General features: G+C 39.6%; 2 protein-coding genes across 2 annotated transcripts in view; both read right to left on the bottom strand.

Annotated features, from left to right (window-relative positions):
* LOC138045965 (uncharacterized) overlaps positions 1-12,500 on the bottom strand; it is a 315,585-nt gene that overhangs the window by 238,403 nt on the left and 64,682 nt on the right. The gene's annotated exons all lie outside the window — the stretch shown is intronic.
* LOC138044894 (D-inositol 3-phosphate glycosyltransferase-like) overlaps positions 6,753-12,500 on the bottom strand; it is a 12,063-nt gene continuing 6,315 nt past the window's right edge. Inside the window, exon 3 of the mRNA XM_068891281.1 lies at positions 6,753-7,804. Within this exon, the coding sequence (XP_068747382.1) occupies positions 7,710-7,804 (95 nt within the window). The 3' untranslated portion in view covers positions 6,753-7,709. The remainder of the gene's footprint in view (positions 7,805-12,500) is intronic.

Here is a 12,500-nt window from a genome sequence, read left to right as displayed (position 1 = left end):
CTTGTATTGTAACTCAAATGCATTGGGTGAATGGGAATTTTGCTTTCGCAACGGACCGGAAAACATTTCTGAGAACCTAACAGGTGATGTGCTCCGCTTATATAGGACACTAAATGATTACAAAGCATCTGAACCAGTGCAAATGTTACTCTTAAAAGTCAAGACTAGCGAAAAAGAAGGTGTTATTTAAAATCTTAATGTTGTCGTGGAAACTTGAACACATAATCTGCAAGTTTTTACTCCCGATGCAGAACCTGGCGTTGGATATTTCCAGAAAACATAAACTGTAGAACGCAGTTGGACAGCCAGTATCATTACTTTCTTCTACCTTATACGATCTCAAATAGGCTACTGAAAGAATCTTACCGTTTTCTTCCTTCCACCAGTCTGCGTCAAAAAAAAAACTGTTCAAAAACAGCGGCTCCGTCCACGCTGCTTCTGCTTCGATATGTAGTTTTATTTAAAAACAGCTCTATGTTGACTCGGGCGAAGCTATGCAAAAGAGATGTACTTAGCACTTTTGTTTTGCAATTTTTACTGATGGGCCATTTTGTTAGAGACAATAACTGTGTAATTTATTCACTCGCCACATTCGTGAAATAACTTCTCAGAAAAAAAGGGGCATTGTAATTTCATTTCTTTTAATTTTCTGAGAAAATGTATCAAAGACCGTTGTCCTTTTATTCGTAATCCCTACGAAAATGAGTAAAAGTCAAAGGAAAATTAATATCTGATTTTTTTTCAGTTCATGTTTAGGAGTACAGGACTTTAAAACTGATTTCAGCTCGTGTTGTTTAAAGAATTTTATCCCACTATTATCCAAACGAAACGGTTGAGTGAGAACAGTATTGTCTTCCTCGTTCATGCTTGTAAATTTTGGAGTCAAATTTGGCCAACTTTGAAGTGCCGCGCGAGACCTGGAGTACAGTAAAAACTCCAACATGGCCGACCATTTTCAAAAATGGAATACAAAATATTATACCGCAAGGATTATTTCTGAAATGTAATGCCAGAATGAAACTTTCTGCAAAGTTGAAAAAAATTCTGTGGAGCAGATTCAGAGCCACCTTGAATAATTGAAAATTTAAGATAGCTCTGAATCTACTCCACAGAATTCTTTTAAACTTTGCAGAGAGTTTTATCTTGGCCTGCTGATTACTTTTGTGCGATAAAAAATTGGGGTCACCGAGTTCGTTTTTCAGATATGAGCAACTAAAGCTAAAATATAGGGTGTTTTTGCAAGGCTTTCTTATTACCATGGTAACTTGTTACGTCACAAAAATGACTGCATCTTGTTAAGCAATAATTGATGTTTTACATGGTACCATAACATTGCTGTTACGTGATAAAGTATTGTAGTGTCAATCCTTCTAATAACAAGGTCTCCCTAAAAGTGTTGAAACTGTTTTGAGCCACCTTAAAGAGCTCTGCAAGTTGTTCAAAATGACTGCGAACGGAAAATCGAGAGGGCTTCGATTACGAGTTGGCTTACGGTTGTTTTGTATTAAAACTATTAGTTCAGAACATGCCGTAAGACGACAGCTTACCACAAAAATGCGTCCAAGAAATCCATTTATGGAGTTACCTGATGTTTTGACGACTCAAGATGGTAAAAAGCTTCCTTGGTCACACAAGATAGTCTGCTGTTATGTTTTGCCTTTTTAGGTCCCACATATCAAGCAGCCCGTGAGAAGTGCTCGTTTTTTTGCGACTTTCGAGTTGGTAAAACCCCCCCTTTTCGATATGTCTTTGTTTCAACTACCATCTCTCTGAATTGCTGGTTCTTCAATAATACTTCTATCTGTTCTTTGAAAATAGAAACGACCTCCGCTTCTTGCTTTCATCGATAATCCAAGATCGCTTCTTGTGAAGCAGGCCATTATTCTGCCGGAGAAATTATGAATTCTAGAAACAACTTTTCGAACATAAAATCACGGTATCGCTGATGTTGAAGTCGCACCGGCGAAAGGCAAATACCTGTTCTATGTTTCTCTCCTTTCACTTTTCCTCCATAAAGCACCTTAGAAGATTCCTGTTAAAGTTTGTAAGCGGCACTAAGTCCTTTTTTGGTGGCGAAAAACAAAAGGAAGAATATGGCAAGCTAGGCCACATTATATATCAAAGCAAAGCTTGAAGCTCATTGAATTCTGTTGTTTGCCGATAAAAACCATTTTCGCACCCAGGCCTTCGCTAGAAGCAAAGAAATTTAAGAGCAAAATTCGAAATTCCCTCGACCGAGAAAAATTTTTCGGTAGGGAAACCGGAAACTGAGGACATTTTCTTGGCCGAATTTGAGGTAAAAATTTCCAAGCGTGGTTATTTAGATAAGATCTTTTGATAAACGTTACGCCGCTCACAATAATTTAAGCATTTCCATGATGCTCTCAGGCCGGTTCATAACTCTGGAAGTTTTCACAAGCAATGTTGTGTTGGTGGCGTTGTAAATGCCCGAAAAAACGTGAAGAAAATAAAGGGATTTGTGTCAAATAGTATCGTAATTTTGTGTGCCAGGCTTCACTCCATGATCTCACATAACCAGATGAATACTTCTCACGGATTTGTACCTTAAAGCCCGCAGCACACGGTGAGGAAAGAGCTTAGCAAACTGCCTCGCGAGGTGGTTTACTCAGCCGTTTCCTCACGTGTGCAGGGAAGCTTTTTTGGTGAGAAATTCGCCTCGCAAAGGCCGTGAGGATAAAATCAAAGATGTTTGATATTTTTGGCCTCGCCAGGCAAATTCCTCACTGTGTGCGGCCATCGTGAGATCGAGCCGCGTTCGGTCAATCAAGGGTCCAATAAAATACATGGCATTTTCGCGTGGCATCGGTGGAGTCGGAGTTTCTTCCTCCGCCGCCACCTTGAACCACTGAAGTCAAGTGAGAATGCCATGTAATTTATTGGATGCTTGATTGATCGAGCTCATATGGATTCTCACGATGGGCCGCACGCAGTGAGGAATTGGCCTCGCGAGGCCAAAAATATCAAACATGTTTGATTTTATCCTCACGGCCTTGCAAGGCGAATTTCTCACCAAAATAACCCCACACGCGTGAGGAGGTTTGCTTAGCTCTTTCCTCACTGTGTGCGGCGGGCTTAAACTGACCCAGTCCTTTTCCAAATTAAGGCTTGGCAATTGCTCCGTCCGCAGGAATTTTAAACCAACTAATACTTTGCGAACTTGTAAAAATGAGCTTCTCATATGCAGTTTATTCAAAATCAGCCGGATATCGAGGCTAGGTATTGGGATAAAGGGAATCGAATGATTTAGCAAACTGGCTGATGTTATCGAGCACTTCGGAGATAACATGGTTTTTTTTCTTGCCAGTTCGCCCTTTGTGGGCTTTACCTTGTGTTATTTGATGTCAATTTCGAAACAAAATACCCGGCTTGTATTGATTATCAGGATAAAGAGGACGTAATCTGTATATTGGAGACCTTTAATATTCTTTGAATTTCGTCCTTTCGTGGAATAAGGGAGCATATTACGACATAAGTCAAGGAAGACAAATGTTCGTTGTTGCTTGAATTTTAAAGCAAATTGGTTCCATGTGAAGGGGAGCCTACCCGGCCCATGATATGATTACGCATAACTGTCTGCCTGATCAATAAATGGCTTCCTTGTTATGTTTACAGACAAAAGATCGAGATCTTGGGCTTGTTTACAAGAAATATAATGAAAACAGAACTTGCAAGTAAAGCAATAAGTAAGCAACTTTTACTGTACTAGACATTTTCCTCGAACAAGATCAGACGGGATCTGTTTACTGGAACAGCAACATCAGTTTTTGGATTATATCGTAACTCAAATGCGTTGGGTGAATGGGAATTTTGCTTTCGCAACGCACAGGGGAGAACCTAACAGGTGATGAGCTCCGCTCATATAGTACGCTAAATGAGTTCAAAACATCTGAACCTATCCAAATGTTTCTCTTAAAGTCAAGACTAGCAAAAAAAGAAAATATAAGTGTAAATCTTAATCAATGAACGAAATGATATATGAAATTAATCATACACTGAGCTGCGGATATGAAATCAAGTAAAGCTATGCTCCTCGCCCCTCGTTAGGGACGTAATTTTACCAATTTCGTAGAGAAGCCTGGCAAAATTCGAAAAACTTAAATAACAATGAACATAACCAGGTTTTCTGAGCCCGCGAGACTGAGCACCCCCAGCAATCCATTGTTTTAACGAAAACCGCTGGTCAGCAACCTGGTTCTGGTCATTGCTGTCCAAGGTCTTCCGAAAAATTCAGGACTTCTACGGGGTTTGAACCCGTGACCTCTCGATACCGCGTCGCACCGGTATCGCGAGGTCACGGGTTCAAACCCCGTTGAAGTCCTGGATTTTTCAGACTTCTCCACGCAATTGCTAATATTATGTCCACAATTGCGAGGAGCATAGCTTTACTTAATTAAATCTTAATGTTGTCGTGGAAAGTTGAACACATAATTCTGCAAGTTTTGCCTTGCGATGAAGAGTGTGGCGTTGGAAATTTCTGCAGATAACAGGGAATTTAAGAAAAGGCGACGGCTACGACTACGACATCGCCACAAAGCAGTAATATCATTGGTTAAAAGACTTAAATAAGCACGGATTTTAGCAAGTATCTTAGCGGTTGTCTGCATAACGACGAGGTGAAATCACCAAATTTGAGATTTGGACGACAACGTAAGCATATGCATGCAACAGAGAATCCTTCATTCTTTGTTTTAACTCTGAAACCGCTCGCACCAATTTATTTTAGGATGCTTCGCCCACAATGTAGGACGTGAACGAGACTGAATAATCGAGAAAGACTTATGATAAAGCCAAGTTATATCTTGAGGTACGTTTTCGTCGACCGTCGCCGTCGTAGATCTTAAATTCCCTAACAGATACTGTAGAACACAGCTGGGTATTGTATTTAAATAAAGTTCTACATTGAAGTTTAGCAAAAACTTGAACAAAGGATGGAAGAAAGGCTTTTCTTTATGCAATTTTATTGAGTAAATCGAGAAATCTTATTGGTCATTTCATAGATAGATATAAAACTATTTCGAAATCTGTTTGTCTTTAAAACCGGATTAAACTAGTGTGCCTTTCTGAAATTATAATGCTTATCATTTTGTGGAGCAGCAAATTCCTAAGCTTGCAGTCTTCGTTTGTTTTCTAAGATTTTCTTAAACAGTTTGTCCATCAGTCTGGCTTGTCTTCGGTCTGACAGAGTGACAAGACTTGTCTTAACAAGCGCTTCATCATACAGAAACATGGAAAAATGATACGCATTGCCCTCTGTTGCACTGCCTCTAGCTCGCGAGAAAGATATACAGGTAGACCGTCATGAAAAACTGCGCATGATTATTCCGTGATTGAACCAGATACAGGTCCGCTAGAACTGTAGTAATTCATTAGGGCCTAGACCTGAGCGCTTTAATTGAGAAAGGCAAAACAAGCGTTTCCTAGATTTCTTAACAACTTTCGCAATATGATGGTTCCATCTTAGATTACTCTTAGATTTTCTCAGTCTTTGCAGACATATTTTCATTGACTTCATTTGCTTACAAGTGGAAGGAAAACGCATCTTAGTTTTCAGACAGAAATGCAGTTTTCAGGTAACACAATTCAATACATACATTACATACTTTAATTGACCGCTCCCCATAGGGGCTTTTCAGGGCCAATGAAACACAATGAAAGAAACGACAGAACACAACAACAATTGTTAAGAATCCCAACTGACCGGAGGCAAACCAGCTGGCTATTTACAAGTGCAGCTAGGAAGTTGAACCAGGGACTACCAGGAACAAATTCAACGAGTGGTCAGAACGAGTCTTGAACCCGGGATCTCCGGATCTCAAGGCGAGCGTCCTAACCACTGGGCCACACTGCCTCCTCGTGCATAGTGCAGAAAAGAGCTAATTTAGTGCAAAAGAAGTAATAAACCAAGAAATCTGATTGGTCAATGAGCAAAAAAAATCAGACTAGCCAATAAAATAAGAGTCCTGGATGACGCAATTTATGGTGCAATTTTTAGGTGATCCCGTGATACGCGTGTGTTAACTAGCCTTAGCGGGAATATTGCTCGAGCCACTTGCAAAAATTGTTTGCACAGGTTCATAAAAACCAATAAAAACCTGGGGGAGTTTGGGAGATTTCCCGAGCAGTTTCAAACACTCGATCTTTGGTCTCGTGTTTGTACCATCTGCTCTCAAATTCTCCCAAACTCACCTCCGTTTGTACGAGCCTTTGCAAACACAGTGAATGTATTTTATTTCTTAAATTGCTGCTCTTGGGAGGTTTTTTAAGCACTTTTAAGTGCTTTGTATGAACTAAATAGGTCCACTGAACGCTTCACCAATGGAGTGAATCAAAATTCACTCGTTTAATAGACCTATTTAGTTCATACAACAACAAATCGAAACGCGGGTGCTACAAGAAAGCCAAATCATCAATTTTAGCTCAAGCTATCATAACGTTCCAATTAAAGTGCTCCCACGTTTGCATGTAACTTATGAAAGTGGTATCAGCTGTTTACTTTTGATCCCACTAAGGCCATAAGTGCGACAGAAACTTGAGACTAACTAGACCCTCTATCTAGCGCGTTATCGTGTTTTGGTCTGCTCACTGGACGAAAAAATGGATTTACACCAAATTTGCACACATATGTTTACTTCAGAGCAAACCTGTAGCAAACATGGTAAATGCCACATTTGCTGCCACATACAAAGAAAAACAAGACTCGTTTTTAAGGTTACAAAGTAAGGCCACTTCAACTAATTTAAACTGCGTTCATATCCAAAGCGGAAAGCCTTTTTACATCCGCAATATGAACCTGCCTATTGATTATAATACCACAGAGTTTACTTTCCGTCTGAATTCGGTTGCTTTGCACAAACAGGTGCTCATGACTAGAAGAAGTGCAAACTCGAGAAAACATCGCTATTTTATGTAAAGAGCATGACACCTTTCAACTTGATTCAGTTAATTTGATTCACCTTACAGATCTTGTGAGCAGATTATCGCTAATCTAGGATTACACAAAAATGTAGGTTTCAATTCTTGGTTAAAAATGCATTTAAAAGTACTTTAGTAAGGCTAGTAAGGTGAAGCGGAATCACTGAAAACTGAAAAGACAAACCGTTTAAAAAATCGCCATCAAGTTAAGGCTACTTGTGCATCTGCCTGGTCTCAAGCTTACTAAGACGAGCACAAGTACCTTACTTATACCTGACACTCCAATTAAATCACATTACACTTGTTTAACAAATTAATAATTATCGTGAATTCTTTAAACCTTTGTTTTGAAGGAAAGGAAAAATCAGAGAGTGAAAAATATCGCGCAGCTGAAAAGAGATTATACAACTTTAACCCAGGTTATGGTGGATGGCAGGCGCTCAACAGTGCTCCCCTTATTGTTGTTACTGTTACAGAAGAGCCGACGAGGCCGTAGGCCGAGTTGGCTAAAATCAGGCGACGTTCCGCAAGATTGAGCAGGATAATTCTTTTATTATTCAACACCTTGATGACAAAGCACAATTTTTAACGTTGGTTGGGATAAAAAAGCTGGAAAAACTACCATTCTTCTCCGCGAGACACAAAATTACGTATATCGCAGGATATACGTTAAGTACGCGCGACGAATTTTGAGCGCGCTATGACCATATTTGGACATTGTCACAATGTGTTGAATAATAACTAAAAATATCTGCCATTCGTTCAAACATGAAAGATCATGAAATATCGAGAAACATATCCTGCTGAGAACAAGCCATACCGTGTTCTATCGTCTGCGTCTGCGTCTGCGTCACTCTCTCAAATCGGTGTCCTGTGGATTTAAGGTTACCTATATCAAGCACAACAAAGTTGATAATCTCCCTGAATGCATTATTGCGTTCGACGAAGGGCAACGCAGTTCATAATCCTGGGTTCCCAGTGGTCTCAAGGGTGACCTTTTTTGAGATTTTTTCGTCGACCGTCTGCATTTTCTGCACCATTTTGAATGACGTCATAACGTCAGATGCGCAAAGACTATATCGCGCACCTCGTTTGCGTATTAGTCTGAATAAGTCTGAGCATCTTAGAGTGGAAATCTAAAGACTACCTTGTGGTTTTCATGGTGGCGTAGTAGAGGAGGAAAGCGTGGCACTACGTTAACGTGACCTGTTGATGAGTTGATTAAAAAGACACACAAACCAACTTTTTCAAGACATGTATCGGCATTACTCATGCCATCATTAGTTCAATTAAATCTACAAACCTCTCTCTCTTACATACGTTACAATTGGAGAACGTTAAAATTTAAAATTTAAATTTTTAAATGTGGTTGAAATGACGATTATATTTTGAAAAGATGATACAAAGTTGCGTAACATAACATAATGTAACATAACATACGTGCATGCACAAGTGTTTAAACAACTTGTTTAAAAACAGGTTGCTTACGAAAAACTAAAATTATTATGCTGTAACGGCACGTTTATCTCTGGTTTTACACGTGAAACATACAAAGCTTCTTGTTTCAATTTAAGTCTATAAACATCTCTAACTGAGTCTATGATCGTAAAACAACTAGCAGTGGATTTTTGTTTATAGTCAGGTGAGGAAAAAAGGTGTTTTTGTACATGAGAATACTTGTCAGTCAACAGATTTTCCTTGATCCTACTTGAAAAATGGCGTGACGTCTCACAAATGAAACGGGAGTTACATCCCGCAGGTGTAAATTGATAAACAACTACGGATTTTAAAACATCTGGTATGGGATCTTTGAAGTTGAAAAATTCTTCACTTTAAAAGAAGAAACAACAATTCTTAGGGCTAAATTTTTGCAAAAAATCCGGCATAATTTTCTTACCTTTTTGTGTGTGACGGCAGAGAAGGTACCAATGAATGGAAGTTTAAAATATCGGAAATTTGTGGTGTTGGCTGTGTGTTGTGCTCAGTGTCTCTTGAAGAAGAGTTGCTTTTGAATTTCCTATACCGTTTACATTAATGAACTTATCTATTAAACGACATGGAAAAGAATTACGTTGAAGAGTTAAAGAGAGTTGGTGGAGATCTTTTTCCAGTCCAGTGGGGGTATTGGTGATTTTAAAAATTGTATCAAGCAGCGCACGAATTGGACCAATCTTATATTTGAAGCAAGTAAGACTTAGAAAACTTGTAAGAAGCCCAGACTGCAGTGTATGTTTTTTTGCGATAAACAAGAAAGCCCTGAAATGTCCACTAAAACATCGAGGAAAGGTAGTTTTCCATTAATTTGGGTTTCATAAGTAAACCTATTTCGAGGATGTCTAGGCTTGAGATCACCCCAAAACTTCATAACATGATGTTTACATTTTAAAATTTAACGCTCTAAAATTGTAAAGTATATAAGAGAGAGGTTTGTAGATTAAATTAAACTGATGATTGTATGAGTAATGCCGCAAACAAAATTGGTTCGTGTGTCTATACGTATGTCACGGAGTTATAAGTTGACAGGGTTTGCCTAAAGTCTGGAATCCGGAATCCGGAATAAGAAATCGGGGAATCCGATATAACAACTTGAACCAAAGTCACTAATTTGCGAAACAAAGTGAAACGAAACGAAATTCTCTCTTTTCGCGTCTCCGGCGCGCATCTTTGATTGAAAGCGAGGTTATCCACGCAAACATCCAGTATGGCTGCCTGTTCCAGTTTGCCATCCACCGAATGGGCCAGATCGTTTGAAGAGAACCCCAAGTTAACGATAAAGGAAATGACACGGACATGGAAAATAATTTACCTTTAAAAGGATTATGAAGGTAAGCTTAAATGTAAAGCTGAAGTCCTTTCCGCTGATGAACTCGAATTTAGACGATGACCATCTCTTATTTTCAAGTCGGAAAAAGGGAAGAAGAGAACACGCAGTCTGTCTTTATTAGGGCAAGATGTTTCAAATCAAGAAAAACGAAGATATGATACTGTTGAAAGGAGGTTCCCAGTTTAAGCTTACTTACTTACTGACTGAATGAATGAATGAATGAATTTTTAAGATGAACTTGAGTTTATGAGTTGTCGTTTTACTGAATGTCATGAAAGGTAAGGAAATAAAATATAATAATAATAATTATTATTATTATTATTATTATTATCAAAATTTCTATAGCGCCATCTCTACTAATTAACCAATAGCGCTCAACAAGGTTGCTATAATATGTAGAACTTACATCATTTTCTAAAAAGAACGGCTAAAGAAAAAGGTCTTAACTCCTCTCTTAAAAGAACTTAATTAAGCATGTTGTGGTTCTTATTTCGTCTGGCAAATTGTTCCAGAGTAAGGGAGCAATGACTGAAAAAGCGCGCTTTCCATAAGACTCAAGATTATACATAGGGTCTCCTAACAAGTTCTTGTTGGCTGAACGAAGTGTTCTCCTAGGCGTATATTTAATTATAGAGTCTGATCGATATTTGGGTCCAATTTCGTGATACACTTTAAAAGTCAAGATCAAAATCCTTGACTTGACAGGCAACCAATGTAGATCTTTCAAAATCTGGGAAATGTGGTCGTATTTATTTGCACGGGCAGCAGCACTTTGAACATATTGGACCTTTTGCAACAGAAACTGAGGGAGGCCAGATAGGAGAGAGTTACAGTAATCCGGCGATACGAGAAGTTACAAAGACATGTATAAGGATTTCACAGTGCTTGTGCGATAGGAAGCGTCTAATAGTGGCCGAGTTACGCAGATGATAAAAAGCTGTTTTGCAAAGAAAGTTCACTTGCTTGTTTATTGAGAGGGTGTTTTCAAAATAAACGCCGATGTTTTTAGCCGAATAAGTAGCTACAATTAATTCACTGCCTGCGTAAATGGAGCTTAACTGCGGAGGAAGACAATGAAGGGCGAACAGCACCAAGAGCTCCGTTTTATCGTTATTGAGGTTAAGCTTATTAGCTGTCATCCAACTATTAATGCCAAGGATACACGTTTCCACCTTAGACTTGGAATATTCGGGTTCACCAGGACACCAAGACGGGTGAAAGGACACATAAATCTGGATATCATCAGCATAGAAATGGTGTAACATATCATGACGTTTTAAGGACATCACTCAAAGGTGCAGTGTATAGTAAGTACAGGAGAGGACCAAGCACGTATCCTTGGGGGACGCCGCAGGGAGGAAGATATGAACAGTCCGAGAAATCGCTCCCGACACGTACAAACTGGCTTGTGATTTCAACATAGGACGTGAATCATGCCAGTGGTTTTCCTTTGATTCCAAAACGGCGGCTAAATCTTGTAAGCAGTATTTGATGGTCGACTGTGTCAAATGCAGCTGACATATCCAGTAGCAAAAGAATGACACAGTTCTTTTTGTCTAAGCTGCAGAGACTGTCGTTTTGAATTTTTAGCAATGCAGTTTCTGTGCTATGACCTGGCTTATAAGCTGACTGCACGGGCTCTTGTAGGTCGTTGTTGACAAGATGGCGGTTCAGTCTATCAGCAACAATCTTGTCAATAGCCTTAGCGATAAATCTTAGGTTACAGATAGGTCTGTAGTTCGACAGCTGTTCATTATCAACCCGGTGTGCTTTCTTCCCTTAATAGCTCTTCTTCACTTGAGCCGTCCGCGTCCGCCATGCTCAAGTTTGGGCGGGAAACTACGTTGAAGTGCGAGAAGTAACAACTCGTGAACAGTTAGATAAGGATAGGGTCAACTACGTTGACTTGCTGTATGCTTATGTGAGTCTTACTGCTTAAGACTAAGCAATATTTTCAAGCAAAATTCCAATGACACTCTTCCAAGACGTGATCTTGCTGGCGATACAAGCTATGCAACGATCTTGCGCGTGCAATGTGCTACCTCATGGGATCTCCTGCTCTGGTGATAGAATGGGGATATGAATTGTTGTTCACTGCTTGGACTTGGCTTGATTTTCATGGTTCTAATTTACTTAGTGAGCAACAACTGCAAATCTGACTAACTTGTAATTTGCTCAGATTTGCCCATCTGAGCAAATTACAAGTTAGTCAGATTTTACAAGTTAGTCAGATTTACTGTTGTTGCTCACCAAGTAAATTAGAACCATGAAAATCAAGCCAAGTCCAAGCAGTGAACAACAATTCATATCCCCATTCTATCACCAGAGCAGGAGATCCCATGAGGTAGCACATTGCACGCGCAAGATCGTTGCATAGCTTGTATCGCCAGCAAGATCACGTCTTGGAAGATTGTCATTGGAATTTCGCTTGAAAATATTGCTTAGTCTTACGCAGTAAGGCTCACATAAGCATACAGCGAGTCAACGTAGTTGACCCTATCCTTATCTAACTGTTCACGAGTTGTTACTTCTCGCACTTCAACGTAGTTTCCCGCCCAAACTTGAGCATGGCGGACGCGGACGGCTCAAGTGAAGAAGAGCTATTGAGGGAAGAAAGCACACCGGGCCCTACATATACTGGATCAATGTTCGCCACTCTTCTTCAGGAGATGACAAAGATGAATGAGAAAATCTTGGCCATAACTGAGCCCGCTGAGTTTTGGCTTTTGCTTGAAATAAGCTT

The sequence above is a fragment of the Montipora capricornis genome, chromosome 4 (assembly GCF_036669925.1).
Source record: "Montipora capricornis isolate CH-2021 chromosome 4, ASM3666992v2, whole genome shotgun sequence".
Classification (NCBI taxonomy): Eukaryota; Metazoa; Cnidaria; class Anthozoa; order Scleractinia; family Acroporidae; genus Montipora; species Montipora capricornis.
Note: the sequence above shows the minus strand (reverse complement) of the source record. Positions and strands in the feature narration are given on the sequence as shown.